At 36.8% G+C, this 17677-nt stretch overlaps 1 protein-coding gene across 1 annotated transcript in view; it reads left to right on the top strand.

Moving 5' to 3' along the window:
- Positions 1–17677, top strand: part of LOC131038216 (uncharacterized) — a 50249-nt gene that overhangs the window by 17901 nt on the left and 14671 nt on the right. The window contains exon 4 of the mRNA XM_057970570.2: positions 16549–16712. Coding sequence (XP_057826553.2) covers positions 16549–16712 — 164 coding nt within the window. The remainder of the gene's footprint in view (positions 1–16548; positions 16713–17677) is intronic.

Raw genomic sequence — 17677 nt, 5'->3', positions numbered from 1 at the left:
GAATGACCATTAGGGGAGGCTATTAGAATATTTAATTATATTATAGTCACCTATATTTAGTTCCTTGTGTAATGGTCATTTAGCTTTTTAGTTAATTAACTTTTAAGTTTTATTTAGCTTTTAGCTTTTTCTTTTTAGTTAATTAGCTTTCAAGCTTTATTTAGCGGTTAGCTTTTTAGTAGTTCACTATAAACAACTTGTTCTTAATTTAGAACGTCGTCTTGTAATCTCTATATATATGCTTGTATATTATTGAATACATTATCCGATTATTGAATCATTCATTCAATTTATTTTTCAATCTTTCCATGTTGATATTTCTCCTTATTACTAAGAGATGATCATAAAAATTATAGCAGCGTGACGTCTTCTTAATGTACCCCAAGTGAACTTAAGATGAGCACCAGCCTGCGTGAACATTGTGTGTCTAAGAGCAATGTATAAATAGAGGAATTAAACCAGATTTGAAGGATGCCAGTTCTCTGTTGTATGAATGTGTTGACCAATATCACCCCTGGCATCTGATTAATGTCTCTGATACATCTTCAAATGAGGATCTTAGTAATGTTACAGAAAAGATTGGGCTCTCTCATTTGGTTTATATGATGACAATGTGTGCACAGTTTTGCAGATTAGCAGGATTTCTGATTCAAAGCAGTTCCAGGAATATTCTTTGAACACAATGTGGTTTATGCCGTGAAGTACTAATTACATCCCGTATCAATTAGGAGTTTTAATTTGTGTGTGGGTGTGGGTGTGGGTGAATGCATGGTGAATATTGATGGGGTTGGCATTTTTATTGGTGTACTCTTAACAATAAAAACAAGTTTTTTCCAAAGAAGGTAACACATTCAAGCCTCGGAAAATTAGTTAGTTGCAAGTCATTTGTCTCTATAGAATGTATCTACAAAGAAACTAGACAAGTTCTTATGGCAGATAAAAAAAATGACTCTAATGAAAGGAAACTAAGCTCTTTTGAGAGTATTTTCATCTCTTACACTAGGATGAATCAGCAGTTTAAGTTAACATAATTGGCACTGATTATCCTTTTCTAAGAGTTTTATATCAGACAAGAATACATACATAGCTAACTAAAGTGCTTAAGAAAATGAACTGGTTAATGAATCTGCTAACAAAAAAACAAACAGCTTCAGAACAACAGAAAAAAAGTGTAGACACTAAGGAAGCTGGCATAAAATTTTGGAAGTCTCTGCCCAAGGCACTAGCGTGGTGCAAGGATCTTTGTGCATTGTGGTGTTGTTCAGTTCAGACACAAAACCAAAAGTACTATTGGATACAGAAAGTTCACTTGCACACTCAGATCAGAAGAGAAAACTTTTGAAGTATAGAAAAGGGTATAAATACAAATATTTTGACAAAACCTATGTAAACATGAAAATGAAATATATTCAAATTACTAAATGAAAAGTTGCCAAAGAGATTACCAAATGGAGCTGCTGCTTCACCAACAAAAGCTTGCAAACAGAGAGAGAGAAGAAAATTGTTTTGTGGTTGTTGAGGGGTTTACCTCAATCGAACCCCCTTCTTGGTATTTCTACCTCCAGAGCCTAGATTTTTGATATTTTTTGAAATTAAAGTAAAATGCTTGAATGGAAATGACAATGGTTGAGATAGAAATGATCCTTAATGTACTAAGATAGCACGTAGGATTCAGAAACTATAATAAGATGAGGATAATATCAAGAGAAAGGGAACAATATAATCAAGAGCAATGTTACTTGAAGCTTTCAAAAAGCCTCAAGAAGATAAATGCTGCATTGCTTCAATTGTTGCCACAATCCTACAAAAACTTTAGCTTGGAAAACAGTAGTGATCACATGCAAATTGACTGGCATAGCTGTGTAGCTTGCTGGTTTTTTTCTTCACAGATTAGATCTTCAAGAAAAAATTGCCAAGCGATAGAATGAGAGTCCAAAATTCAAATTCGAAGACCAAAAGGCAAGTTAGAAGTCAGGGAGCAGTTTGGATTCATGTGCAAAGCCTTTATTTTCCTGACTGTCAGTGAGACCAGGGAAATGTAACACTAAAACGGCCATTGCATTCATGAATTTTCATGGGATGATAGCTGTTGCGTGGATGTTCGCATCTTGTGCTCTTGTTTGGGGAAATCTGAATTAAGAAAGCTCAGATTATCATAAAAATGTGAGAGATATAAAACCAAAGTGTTAACATTTTACATTTAAGATAATTTCTGTCAAGATGTCAAAGTAAGTGCATGTTATAGTGTGAAACTGCAAATATATGCAATTTTAACACTACAGTTTTATTTCTCACATAGATCCATATTAATATATATTTGAACTATTCTGAAGTGTGCCATGTGGTATACAAAAGGTTTGAGTTACCAATCCTATCACAAATTCTGTGTTAAGAATATAATGGTTGACACCAGTCTTTTGGATACCTCTTGGTACATACTAAAGTCATATGAAGATACATCTATTCTATTGTTCATGCATTCAACAATAAAGACATTTTTGAAGTTTGATTAGATGTTGGTGTTGGGGAAGGCCACTAGAGATTTACTACAATTCGTATTTGACTACCATACTGAGTATTTGAAAGAGGAATCAATCAAGTCCTGTATAACAAGATATATTGGTCATCATTCCTTTTTCCTAAGATGATTCATGCGTAGGAACTATTGCTGATCATGGATTTTGGTAGTGAGTGGCCAAGTTGGGGAGAGTCCAAAATAGATGAGGGAAAAAGAGTGTAGCAGCATATGATGAGCAATGATCAGTGGGTACATTAGAAGTATTTATTCTCTTTTATGGTCATTGCAGTAAAGGGTAGTTATAGATTCTTCTAGTATTGGACAGGTTTGTAATGATCTTTGATAAATTTAAATATGTTGTGCTGCTTGAGAACTGCTATTTGTGAGAGTTCATGCTAGACTTTTACATGCAGAGATTATTCAATATAGACAGGAGTTATAAATGCACTACTGCATATAGTTGCTCAATATACTTAATTCAATGTGACATGTGGAAAATCTTGGAAGAATGCTAATGTTAACATATCGAGGTATAAAGACAGGCTTCAAGATTACTATTTAAAACATGCTCACTAAAGATGAGGAAGGATTATTATGGAAATGATACTTAGTGGATCCATCAATACAATGGGAGGAAAGATAGATAAAATTTCTACGGGTTGGTAGTTTAGAACCTGATGAGAGTGGATGATTTGCAGAGATGGAATCTCAAATCTCTGAAATCTTGCAATTTGCATGTTGTTAGATATCACTAGACTAGTTCCTCTGAAACTGACAATTTTGATTTGCTTATGGCTTCATCAACTTTGTGAAGATGAACAAACTTCTCTAGAGCAGTGCACAAGCTAGTCGTACTGCACAGTCTCTAGCTCTTGCAATAGGATGATGATGATGATGGTGCGACACATGACAAGGATTATCTTTGAAGAGTAATACCTTGACGATTTTGTTAATGATGTTTTGATGTTGATGCCCATGGCTATGATGGTAATGATTTTTAAGCACTTGAGGCATAGAGAAGTAAAAGATGAAGGACATGATAACTAAACTCATTATGTCCTTTCCAAAGTTTGCCTTAAACTTCATTGTTGATATATTGTTGCGTTCCATTTTGATTTAGCCTTACGATAATAATTTGATTAAGAAATGTCATGATCAACTTTTGAGATTGGAATCACATAATTGTATCTTTAATTTCCATGCTGCATTGTGAATCGCTGAATTCACTTAAATTTTTATTTTATATTAAATGAATCCTTGATATATCATATGGTAAAAATGATCCTTCATAAAAAATAGCAGTGTGAATTCAAACAGTTGGGCTCGACAAAAATTTGGTAGGCCTAATATATGATTGAGACTTGGGACTCAACAAAAACTTGAAAAATTTCAAAAAATCAAAAAACACTTGAATTTGTAAAATAATCTTTAAAAACCTGCATAGAACTGAATTTAGGGAGCTCATAAGTAGTTTTTCATTTATAGATGAAAAAATGAGTTCAATACACATCATAATGTCATACATCAAGTTAAAAATTACAAATCCATATTCATAATGAACAAATCTCTTCTACAACTAAAGCTTTTAAGTAGCTGCATAGATGCCTTGAATTGAATGGTACTTATTCTTGTCGAGGGTCATTATCATCCTCAACCTCAGGCTTAGGCATATGATGTACATTTGATAAAGCCCCTATTGATGCCTTATCGTTTTCCTCATTTTTTTTTTTTGATCGGTAATTGGTATTTGTATTAATGTAAAGAAATTTACAGCCACAGTTCAACAAAGTTTCCATCAAAATAGAGCTATAATCAAAACAACCAGTCTATCGAAAGCTGTCAATCAGCAGAATACTACTATGCTATCTGCTCCTATCTGTTACATTGTATCAAACAAAAACTAATTGGAGAACCCCACCCATCTGCCTAACTTGCTTCCATGATCGCTTTCCCCTTGCCGTCTACTACCTCGATCGGTACTGCATTCTGGCAGACAACTTCCGGCTCGCATCTGCTCCCAGCCGATTCTCCTCGCAACAGGGTGTGGATATGCTTCTTCTTCCTCAGCCCAATCGGATGGCCACGGTTATGCTTAGGAGGAGCGGTCTTCGCCTTTAGTGCCTTGTATTCCTTGAAAGAACCCCATTTTGCTTGCTCCATTCTAATCTCCCATGCCTCTAGTGAGTTGATATAACCTTTTACCCCCTGCATCCCAATTTGGTCCGACAATCTTCTCACCTCCTTATTGTTGGCGCTCCAGCGTAAAAATGGCTGCAGAGGAGGGGCAAATTCACTAACGTGTATCCATACTCTTCCCGGACAAACAAACCCCTCCTTGTCACGGACCATACCAAACAAGCTATCCAATCCCTGCAACCATTCCTCCTTCACACATCTGTTCATAATTTTCAACACACTGTCCTTGGGCTCCAATTCCAGACACCACACCAGAAACAGAGATACAATGTCCATGTTGTGCGGTATTTGGATTCCGCATTGAGGAACTCATCTCCCAATATGATTTTTGCTTGTGGAAGAATCATTTGGTCTTCAAAAGAGAAAACATTTGTGAGCTTCTCATCCGTGATTCTCCCCCAAAATGCCCCCTTCTGTTTGGACGTCCGCAGTGAGAAATTGGCCTCCATTCCCCTTGCTCCCTCTCTCTCTGCACTCTAGGCTTCTCCACCACGCCAAACTCAGAATGCCTTAGAAATAGGGAAGAAACTAATCCACCCTCCACATTTCGGACTATTAATGCCACTTCCAACTTGCCATCTTTTCGGTCATTAATTTGGCAACAGTCCTGGCCATCAACGGGCCTCAAATCCTAAAAAAACTTTGGTTTTCAAACATCCAGGTTGGTAACGTGGTCTGGATTAATTGCATGTAATAAACATGCTAGTGCATATTCCTGTGATGTGCGCCGCCAATTGCCTCAACCAATTACATCCCAAGTATGCTTAGCTCGTATCCTACATCGGTTGTACTTTTGCCTCCTATCTGACATTACTCTGCATTAGCCTCCTAGTATTATTATCAGCCACATTATTTTATTGTCTTGCCTAGCATTGTAATCCAATAAGCTATTAATGATAAGCAGATTCTATATAGATTGGCTGAATCCCTTGCTACCTAATCTTGCTTTGTTTCCCACTCTCATGCTAGGCTCCATTTGATTTCACCTTGTGGGAGATCGACAACTTCTTTGGATAGGATATCGGCCTCGTAGTTACCTTCTCTTCCAATTTGAGAGACCTGAAACTTTGGGAAATCACTAAGCTGCCTAATGATAATCTGTATCATTTTGTCAATCTTCCAGTGCAAGGCACTCCCCTTCATAATCGCTTGAATTATAATCTTTGAATCTCCTTCCAATTGCAAGTTCCTCACCCTCAATCTTTTCGCCATTTGAATTACAAGACAGGCGCATTTGCTTCTGCAATATTATTGGTGGTCATCCCTAAACCTTGGCCACATTTAGCCAAGACCACACCCTGCTCCAGACTGTCCAGGATTACCGCGTGCTGCCCCAGCAAAGTTTATTTTAATCCAATCTTTCTTTGGGGGGATCCATTGTACATAGGGCCTTGACGTTTTTTCAGGATCAACCCTAGAGGGCCCATTAATGGGCCTTTTCCTCATTTGTTGCTACATCTGCTGCCTCTATCTTTAAATCAGCAAACTTATCAACAAAAACATGGGCCTCACATCCAGAACAATCAAATTTGAATATAGATTGATGTTATCAATGTCAATTGCCTCATGTGCATTTTGTCTCTCCACTTTTTTCACGCACAAATGGAGGTTGCATTACACAAAGATAATATCTTTCAAGTGCTTTTGAGTTGTTCTGCATCTTCATTTGAATGGCCTCAAATGTGCTCCAATTGTGTTCAAAGCTGGAAACACTACAAGTTTGGGACAAAATATAGATGGTGAAAGAATAAAGATTAGGTGTTAATGCAGCAAAATCTTGCCATCACAAATTTGCAAGGACAACATTTATAATTTTGTCACTGAGTAAACTTAAAGATATGTATAGTTGTTCTCCTTCAAATGCATGGAGGTGAAGAAAAAAATCTCCTCTCCATGCTCTTATAAATCTGCAATTCATCATGAATGATATCTTTGTGTGTTTCATTAGGGACCATCCTCACCATAGCTGTGTTGGACTATCCATAACCTCCACATCTGTCCTAAATGACTTGGAGAAGAAAAACTTCAAGTTCAAGTAGTAGGTATTCGTTGGCAGAGATTTCTATTCTATCTTCAATCAATAATTTGCTAAATTGATATTTGTTTTTGTTTGACCTAGACAAATGTTGGATGGTTTCCTTGGCCTTGCCCATTGCCTTGTATAGATAATCCATGGGGGTTTTCCCCATCCATCAATTCCAGAACTCTAATCAATGGTTCTAATACCTAAAATAAGAGAGCATATAAAAGTAACTTATAAATTACACAAAATCAGAAATTAAAAAGTAAATCAGGAAATTGTAATTTAAAAAAAAATTAGTTTGTTTAATCTACTTACATTGATGATTTCAGCCATTTGTTCAGCAAACAGATCATCAAAAAAGGTCTTCATGATCCTCTCCCCTTCAACTGCCCTCGAGGAAGGATTCTTCAACCACCTAGTAGTTACAAACATTTTCTCACGGGATGGCAATGAAATTGCAACAATCTGCAATTTGATGAAATTGGTTGTAAACTATATGACCCTCAACCACACAAGCTCATTTGCTCTTAAGTCTTAGGCCCCATGGTCCTCTCCCCTTCAACTGCCCTCGAGAAAGGGTTCTTCTACCACCTAGTAGTTACAAACATTTTCTTACAGGATGGCAATGAAATTGCAACAATCTGCAATTTGATGAAATTGGTTGTAAACTATATGACCCTCAACCACACAAGCTCATTTGCTTTATAATAAGTCTTAGGCCCAATGGGTGATTATAGATGTATTTCATACATTTTTTTGCATCTTCCACCATGGTTTTAAGTTTTAACCCATCAAGTTTGCCTAAATCTTCAAGGGTAAGGTTAATACAATGGATGACATAAGAGGTTCTAACAAATGTGGGGCACTTTGCCTTAAGAGCTATATTAGCTACCACATATGTATTAGAATAATTATTTGTTTTAGTCAGTTACCTTCTTTTGTGGTTGTGTTAATGGTCATTTAGTTAGTCATTAGTCAACTATTGCTTCTTTTATAAGAAAGCATAGTTTGCTTTTTAGTTTTAAGCTTTTCAGCTTTATTTAGCCTTTTAGCTTTTTAGTTTCAAGAATGAGATGAGAAATGAGATCTGAAACACATTGGCTGGTTTGCACAGGAATCCAAAAATGGAGTATGAGATAAATAGAATGTACAATCAGCTCTGCTTATAAAGGCAAGAGTGAGAGAGTTTAGCACTAATGAGATGTGGGGGTAGGTACAACCATTCAACAACTACTTGGCACAAAATACTAAAAGTAGGTGAACAATAAACAATAATAAAGTTCACCTAATCTTCTAGAAGCACAATATGCCTAAGTTAAACTTAAGCTATGAGTAAATACTAGTTTACTCAAAACGCTCCCCTTAAGTGCAACTTAAGGAAAAGATTATTATGCAATGTGGGTCTTGACTACAAAATCATTTTAGGTACCCATGTACAATGCAAATGCAATTCAATGAAAAAAATCTCTCACAAGTGGAGAAAAGGAGAAAACCCAATGAGACAAAACTCCTCTCCAAAAGAGAGAAAAGAAACAAGATGCATGGATGGAGGACTCAATTACGATCACACCCCTCAAAGGCTACATACATCTTGTATATGCAATCAATGATCTCCCCATAGGAAGGAAAGAAGGAGACTGCATAGCCCATCCATAATGAACAATGTCCTGCAGAAATGGTGAGTACTTGAAGACAAAACATAGTCCAATGACTACAAACAACTTTTCTCCCCTTGGGAAGAAGATACATCAAGTACAGATGCAGGAATGCTTCACATTCTAGATAGGAACTAGGAAGTGGAATCCAATTGAAGGATGATGATGTCTTTGAAATCTGCTCATATGTCACCAAGTCCTTGGATGAAGATGCCACGAGCCAATCAGGTACATACCCAATCACAATGGAAGGTGACAAGCAAGGAACCAATGGAAATTGATTTTGAATAAGCTCCAAAGATGAAGATGAAGAGACAATATAATAAATATCAACAAATGATTACTTGAAATCATTAAACACTTATTTATTTATTAAATATTATTATTTAATTAATATTCTTCAAATATTTACTAAAATAAATTAATATTATATTTGAAAATATTATAAAGAAATATTACATATTTATATCATACATCAATAGTATTATTATTATTCTATTTTTATTAAGTAACATTAGATTATATTAATTAATTAACATCTCAAAAAGAGCCATCAACAAACACTTAAGTATCAATTTAATAAGCATGTCTGTTCCTCTAGTATCCAAGAGATATCGATTTAAGAAGAAGCTGTCTACTGGGGTGATTAGTCATTTTCATCAAATGTAAAATAATCGCTGTCCTAAGGAGGAGAAACAAACTCCATTAACAAATAACCAATTCCTTCTCACATTCCTTCTCACATTTAAGGCTGATCACATTCCTTCTCAAGGGGGTGAGGACGGGAAGATGGGAGATATTAGTAGTCAGCATCGATCAACTCAAATTGGGACTGTTATTAAGTTGCAGGCGGTAACATCCTTATTCTCGGTAGTATGCATAGGGGATGTGCTTAATACGTATGCCTAATATATGAAGCCTGATAATTTCTGTAGGCAGAATTTAATAATAATATTAATATAGTCTGCAATACGTAGGAGTCATGTTTAATTTTATATAATGCCAGACCAGATCTGACACATGTCAGATCTGTCTGCCTTTATAGTTTATAGATAGATTGATGTTTAGAGTTTTAGGCAATGGTAATATTAATAATAAGAATAATATAATATAATACTATTAATATAATATAAGTGTAATATGATATATAATGATCTTAATATAATATAATGCTGACAGTATAATTGATAATGTAATATAACATAATGACAGCGTAGGTTCCAGACCAAACTTCATTTGACATAAATGTCCCTCTGTTGTTCTCTCTATGTACTAAAATTGTGATTCTAGGATAGAATATAAGGGGGTTTCATTAGGGGACCAGTTTGGGTGACTACTGAGATGTTCTCAATGTTGGTTTTATTATGTTCCTCGGGTTAGATTGTTGTGGATCCAATGAGAAAAAAATTGTGTCTTAGGATTCATAATTTATGATGCCTGCCTTTCGATGTGCTACATTCAACAAAGGCCTACCTTTGTATGATAAGAGGCTGGCATGAAATGACCACCAAGGTCTTGTGAATTGTATGCCTATAAATAGAATGGCAATGTTGCCCTATCTGTCATTTATTGATTAAGTGTTAAAGTGATAGTTCCATATTCTTGCTCTCCCTAATGTTGCATGTTGATGTTGATGTATATGAAGTGAATGTTATGGAGTGCTAATAGAGTATATTTATTTGTTGCATATAATCATGGAAGTGATTTAAGTAGATCTTGAGGACAAAAGGGAACTGTGTTTTTTATGCACCTCGAACAAAAAATAAAATACCAAGGTATTCTATCGTCTCTTGAACAAAGAAACCTTATATGCTGAATGATATGATCAAATAAGGAAATTCCAATGTTTACAATTTGAACTATGCGACTTAATTGCGTGGGATAGGCTCAATGTTTATGATTTGATTTTGTTGGAATCACAAGGGGACTTACGTTTATGAACTATATTTGAACATGGACTTTATACTAACTTGCTTGGAATTTTAAGACAAAAGAGATAAGGGTTTAGAATGCCTATAGTAATCCTAGGAATGTAGGAAATGATTGATGAATCGGTGACACCAAACCAAGCTTTGCTTCGCCATGCGGGAACAACTACACAAAGATGGTGCAATCTCCTAGGGACAAACGAAATATTTTCATATCACCTTATGCACGCTAACATCATGAACAATGAGCATAAAGTAATTGAAGTTAAGCTTTTAATCAAGTTCACTTTAACCACACACTGCAATTTGCTATCAACAAACTCCAACTGGTATGAACATTGGTTCACCATTCATCAAGAATAAATCTTCCATCCAACACATCTAATTATGAGAAGTAGAGACCATGCAACAAGTTGAAATTGCACACCAAAATGACCATAATTTCAATGAAGAAAGTAATTACAACAAGCTTTGGCAACAATCTCCTTTTCCTCCGACTCTACTCTAACTGCTAGCTATTGATTGCTTCTGCTACTAACTATTCGGCTGTTATCTATTAAGCTTTACAAATGAGAAGGTCGAGCCTTATATAGAGGTCTCATTACATTTCAAAGGCTCAGATTGATTTTGAATCAATGTTCGAGATTTAACAATAAAACCCTAATTAGGGTTTGTTACAACAAACTCCATTCGACACATGTCCGACTTTGAATTCTAACCAATAAGAAAATAGGTTAGGTATACTAAACAATTTCCAATGTAGTGCCATGTGTTGCTCCATCCTTGAATGAGTCAAGTGCATTGAATTTGGACGTGCTAACTTGGAAGAACTTGATTGGTTGATGATCACAAGGATACCACCTCACCTATGCATCATGTCGATCGTCACAAAGTGTTTGTGGTTGAGCAATATCTCTTGATCCTCAACATTATCCAATTGCTCAACTTGATGAAGATGGGGCATATTCCCAAATTGTATCATCTTAGTGATACTCAACATTATCTTTTGTGGCCAACTGGATGTGTTCCGAATGATATATATATTGATGTAATTGATTTTAGGAAGGGGAAGCAGATATAGAGGTAGATAAGAAGAAATGTGATAATTTAGTTTCATGATTTGTAATTTGGAGATCCAAATGATTGTAATCTAGAATGTATGATGTAACTGGTCCTGCAAGAATGTTTTGATTTCCGGATGTTGTTGGTTGATTTGTGATGAATATATGATGTTGCGGTTGTCTCTGATTGCATTTTCTATGTTTTGTGTTTGTGCCTTTGTTGTGTTACTCTTGCGGCATGATCCAGATTGTTCTCTTTGAGGGCCCTCTGGACCATGGCTGTGTTAGATGGTATTAGAGTTAGTTGCGAACCTTGAGGCATTCCTTTGGGTGAACAGATCGTGGATTTGAGGCAGGTTGGAAGTGTGTTCAATAGATTGCCGACAGAGAGGCAATTGAAACCTTGTAGTCAGAACGTTGAGTTGAGGCAGTTGCATTGGAGCAAAGGGAGGAGATGCCGTTGAGGAGGATGAACCCTAGGAGGGTAGAGCAAATGATGGAGGATTTCAAGAATGAGATGAGAAATGAGATTTGAAACACATTGGCTGGTTTGCAGAGGAATCAAAAAAACGGAGGATGAATATGAAGAGGCAAGAGAAGAGCTTGAGGCCGAAGAGGTTGAAGGACCGATAGATGAGGGAGAAAGATTTCTTAGAGCGGTGGTGCAAGTGAGTAAAATTCATAAAGTTGAGGTTTTTAACTTTTCGGGTTCGATGAATCTGGAAGACCTGATAGACTGGATCAAAGAGTTGGAGGACTACTTCGAGTTTGAAGATGTTAAGGACCCACAAAGAGTCCCATTAGCTCAAACTAAGTGGAAAGGGCATGCTGCTTTATGGTGGAAAGAGTTGCAGAGAGATAGAGTGGAGAACAATGAGATGAAGATCACCCCGTGGAGGTAGATGGTCGTGAGATTGAAGGCTAAATTCATTCCGGGAGACTATGAGTTGGAGTTGTTCAAAAGGTTGCAGAACTTGAAGCAGAAGAACATGAGGTGAAGGAGTATACTGAAGAATTCTACAAGGTGATGATCAAATCTTGTCATCGAGAGATGGATAGGGAAAAGGTGGCTAGATACATAAATGGACTCCAATTTAACGTCCAGGATGAGATGAGTATGTTGAAGATTTCTACAATTGAGGAGGCTTATCAATATGTGTTGAAGGTAGAAGATAAAGTGAAGAGAAGACAACGAAATAACCCTAGGGGAATGGAGAGACATGCAACAGATAGAGGGCAGATGAGTGGCAGTATGGAGAAGCAGATTGATGAAGAACCAAAATCTAAATGGAGTAAAGATCCGGAGCAGAAGACACAAAGGAAAGGAGGTAGCAATAAGGAGTTCTTGGGTACATGTTTCGAGTGTGGGGAAACTGGACATAGAGCTTATGAATGTCCTTAGGGTAACAAGGGAAAGGCAAGGAATTTCTTATGTTCAGAAGAGTCTTGATGGAGTAGAGCAATGAGGATACCGGACCTACTCAGAGAAAGAATCTTTTTTGGACTGTTTGCAAGTCGAGAGGTAAGTGTTGTAAGGTTATTGTGGATAGTGGAAGTATTGATAATCTGGTATCAGAAGAGATGGTGAAGAAACTTGGTTTGAAGAGGCTTAAGCATCCTTGTCCTTACAAGGTGGGTTGGTTGAATGATGATCATGTGGTAGAGATGAAAGAGCAGTGCTGGGTGAACTTTAGTGTTGGTCCTTTTAGAGATGAAGTTTTGTGTGATATCTTGCCTATGAGTGCTTGCCATGTTTTGCTGGGTAGACCTTGGCAGTTTGATAGAAGAGCTATCTATGATTGTAGGAAGAACCTGGTCACTATTGAGAAGGATGGGCAAAAGTTTACTTTGGCATCTTTGAAAGAGAAAGAGGTGAGGAACTTGAGTTTTGTGAAGAATTGCAGTTTTGAGAAACATGTTGTAGAGGTTATACTAGATGTTGGCATGGATTTGAAGAAAGGTTTAGCTGATAACAAGGTAGTACCAGATGATAACAAGGCTAGAATTATGGTGGCAGGTAAGATGGATTCTGGTGGAAAGAGCAGATTGGATTTGCAGAAGAAAGGGAATAGTGGTAAGAGGCAAAGTGTAGGTATGAAACATGCTAAGAGAGGAGAAGAGGTTGGAAGATCTAACTGAAGTTCTGGAATTGGCAGGAGGGAAGAAGTTTGTAGACAAAGAAGACATTTGGATTAGAAGTGAGCATGGGGTCTATATCCCAAATCCTTTTCGATGTTCATGAGTTGCCTCTCATGGAACATCTTTTTCTACTTGGGGTTGCTGATGCAGGAGCATCCCCGGTCAATGAGAAATCTTGCATCAACCAAAAATATTTGCTTTCAGTTTTGTTCTCGTTCTATGTTTCTTCCGGGTTTTTTCGGTAGTTGTTCTTTTTTCCTTGCAGATTAGATTTTTGGCTTCTAGACTGGTTCTTGTTCCTTGTTCGGGATTTTCAGTTCATTTGGATTTTTTTCTGACAAGTTATCGCTTCCGGATTGTCTGTTTCTTGGTTCCTTGAGCAGTTTTGAGCTTAACGGCTAGTTGGAGATTTCTTCTTGTGCGGAGTGATTTCTTGGCTTGTGGATCTATTTGGTACAATGTTCGATGTTCCTTGGCCCTTGGCCGACATTCTTTGGTGGTCCACACTTCATATGTGTTCTTGGTGGAGATCTTCACGTTTTGGGGCCTACCTATTTTACACGTTTCATTTTCCTATTTTGGAGAATGTGATCTTTTGTGGCCGTTCGGATGTGTTCCGGATGATATATATTGATGTAATTGATCTTTAGGAAGGGGGAAGCAGATACAGAGGTAGATAAGAAGAAATGTGATACTTTAGTTTCATGATCTATAATTTGGAGATCCGGATTATTGTAATCTGGAATGTATGATGTAACTGGTCTTGCAAGAATGTTTTGATTTCCGGATGGTGCTGGTTGATTTATGATGAATATATGATGTTGCGGATGTCTCTGATTGTATTTTCTATGTTTTGTGTTCGTGCTTCCGTTGTGTTACTCTTGTTGCACGATCCAGACTTCTCTTTGAGGGCCCTTCGGACCATGGCTGCGTCATCACCCCACCCCCCTCTCAGTATTTTTTGTGTCCTCTTCACTTACCATCCTTTGTTTTGCGATGTTGAAAGTGTGAGGTGTAGGTGTTTCTTTTCTCCTAGCTTTGACTCTTGAACGCTAGAGAGCAATCTCCATGCGTTGAAGTTGTAATGCATTGAACACTTTTGCCACAATAATTTCAAATGCATTACCTTTGGCAAATTTAGAGGGAATTCAACAATTTAATCAACATTTTGCAAATTGAGAACACTTTGCCACAATTTCCAATCAATCACATCCCCTTTGCATATAATTTTTCAAACAAAACCTGATTGCACTATTGACGGGTTTATGAGGTTGCCTTACAATTCTCACTGTCGAGAGCAAAATCTCTCTTCAAATGATTGGCAGATTGGAGGAGTAGGTCAACATCTTTCATCTAAGTGTAAGATTTTTGACAAGAGCATTGACAGGCTCAAGGGGTGCTTCAACATTATTTTTTTTACCAACACTTTGCAACAAAAATTTAAATCAATCACCTTGCAACAACAACTCTCCTCTAGCGGACTATTGTCTCACATATTGGCGGATCTAGAAGTGTTAACAACAATTCATTGAAATTGTAACCTTGATGTGAAATTTGAAGAGGAAGAGCAATAGCGGATTTGGGAGGGGTGCACTGCATAAATTTATACAATTAATGGCGGGATTGGAGACTCGATGTGCATAATGGATGCACTTGAAGGGTATTCTTGACACAAGTTGCCTATGGTGGAGATTAAAGGGTTGCTTACATAGAGTTGATCTTTACCCTATTGAATTAGCTTAGCCTTTATGACCTTGAGCACATTTAAGCCCCCAGGTTGCATGGCGGAATAGGGAGGTAGGCTTGCACAAAATCATACATGGATTTGCCACTCAACCAAACACATAATCACATTTAGGCCTGAGCACATCCTAGATAACCTTGCACAAACTAGGGCGAGATTGAAGATTTCACTTGCATCAATTTATACATGCCAAAGGGGGTTAAATCTTTACTTAGACAATTTTTATCACTTCATCATCCCCCTAGTCCTTGCACAATCGATACACAACTTACCCCCCTAAACCTTGCATAAATTCGTACGTGCAAAGATGGGTTTGACCTCTTACTTAGGCAGATTTAGATGACCTCCTTCTGTCCTCCACCTATGCCTTGCACAACAATACACAACTTAACCCCCTAAACCTCGCATAATTTTATATGTGCTAGGAGGGGGTTGAATTTTAGTTAGCCAACTTTTGATGATTTTTACCTCCTTGGTCCAATTTAGTGTAAGACCCTTGATTCTATGCTTGCGGTTCCTGATGGAACTACAAGCCAATTTACCACTCTTTGCCTTTCAACCTACTCTCCTGGCAACGTCAACAACATTGACAAAATGACTACATAGCAACCTTTAGCAATTTTGACAACTTTACCTCAACCTACACACTTCTCACACACTAGCAAAGGTTAACAACCAGGAGACTATCACTAAGCCTAGATTACCAAATTTGCTGAAAATTTTTGTTGGCTGCAATTAGGTAATATTCAATTCTTTGTTGGCTATATTCTTATCCCGGTTCCAGGCCTTGCCACAGCAATGCAGTTTGGTACTGGATAATTTATTTGTGAGTTTCTGTTAGCCACCAAGCTCATATAAGTAATTATGCTAAAAATGATCACTCTGAATTTAAGGAATTGACCATGTAAACCACTACTCGGGTATGCATCCTAATTCATGAAAGCATTGTCTTGTTTCAATAAAACAGCATTTGAAATTTTTTCTTTCACTGGTATGCATGTATTGATTTTATCTGCAGTGCAGTGCATGATACTGATATCAGATTGTACTGGGAATTCTTATTTATTCTTGCGTACAACTCCAATTACCCAGTCAAAATGTTCTACTCTCTGTTTTTTACTCTCTGTTTTTTATTTACTGTACATATGTAGATTGCAATTCCTTCCTAGTGTGTTCAGAATATAAAATTAATTTAAATGCCTGGGACATCCTTTCATAATATATATGTAGCTGCTGTAGCTTTTCCCTTGATTGAGCTTAACTTTGTGGCTGCTATTTTGGCAGTTTCTTTTTGATGCTGCAGCAAAACATTGTGTTGAAATTGCAACACATCGGCATGGATGCTGTGTTCTCCAACGGTGTATTGATCACTCTGATGGATTGCAACGTGATTTTTTAGTGTCAGAAATAGCTGCAAATGGCCTCGAGCTATCTCAAGATCAGTTTGGGTACTCTAAATTCTACTCTCTGACTGGACTTGTTTATGAAAATAATGTGATTCACATTGTCTTATATCCTTATGAGGAGATTTTGTTCTGCATTAATAATTTCTCTCTAAATATTTCTGTCTTGTTTGTGTTTAGAAAAGGCTTTCTGATTTTGTCTATTCTCTGACCTAGATAACACAGATTCTTCCTTTTTCCATAGATATATGAAGGATAATAGTTTATATTCTGATCAGTACAGTTACATTCTGAGTATTATATAGTTCTTATGATTATATGTATGTCTGAGTAACTCATTCCCAATGAAACCACATAAGTTCCTTGGCATAAAATCTAATTCCAGTGGTGAGAAATGATAAGGAGATTCCCCTACACGACATTTTAGATGGCAACCCATCTTTCCACCTAAGGTCTTGAAGTAAACAAAGCTTTATAATTCACCTGACTTCAATTTGAGTTAAAACTCAGAGGTGGTATGCACTTAAATCCCTTTTGTTCTATATAAACATGGCCTTCTTCTCACATAAATAATTTGGATAGCTTAAAATATGATTATCCTCAACAAGAGAGTTTTACATATTTCCTTTGTGATTTTTTAGTTTAGTGTTTCTCCATAATTTATTTGGAAAGGTCCTGCTTAATTATAATGTACAAATGTTGATAAGTAGGAGGCATTTTCTACAATGTGTCAAATTATGATATTTCTATCAAGATTCAACTACACAATTTATGAGTCAAACACATTGACCCATATTTCATGAACTATGTGAAACATATTTTGCCAACTTTATTAGAAAGAAACTCCCATATGTTGGGAAAGGTGTGTTGTGCACCTTGCATAATAATGTTAAAATAAATGTTTAATTGTGGTGCATTTGAGGGATGGATGCATCACATGGGTTAGGCATTCTTGGGGATACTTTATGTCACATGTGACATTGGAATAGATATTTAATGTGGCTTTATGT

Source organism: Cryptomeria japonica, chromosome 10 (assembly GCF_030272615.1).
Source record: "Cryptomeria japonica chromosome 10, Sugi_1.0, whole genome shotgun sequence".
In the NCBI taxonomy this organism is placed as follows: domain Eukaryota; kingdom Viridiplantae; phylum Streptophyta; class Pinopsida; order Cupressales; family Cupressaceae; genus Cryptomeria; species Cryptomeria japonica.
The sequence above is the reverse complement of the archived record's forward strand: the minus strand, read 5'-3'. Positions and strand labels throughout refer to the sequence as shown.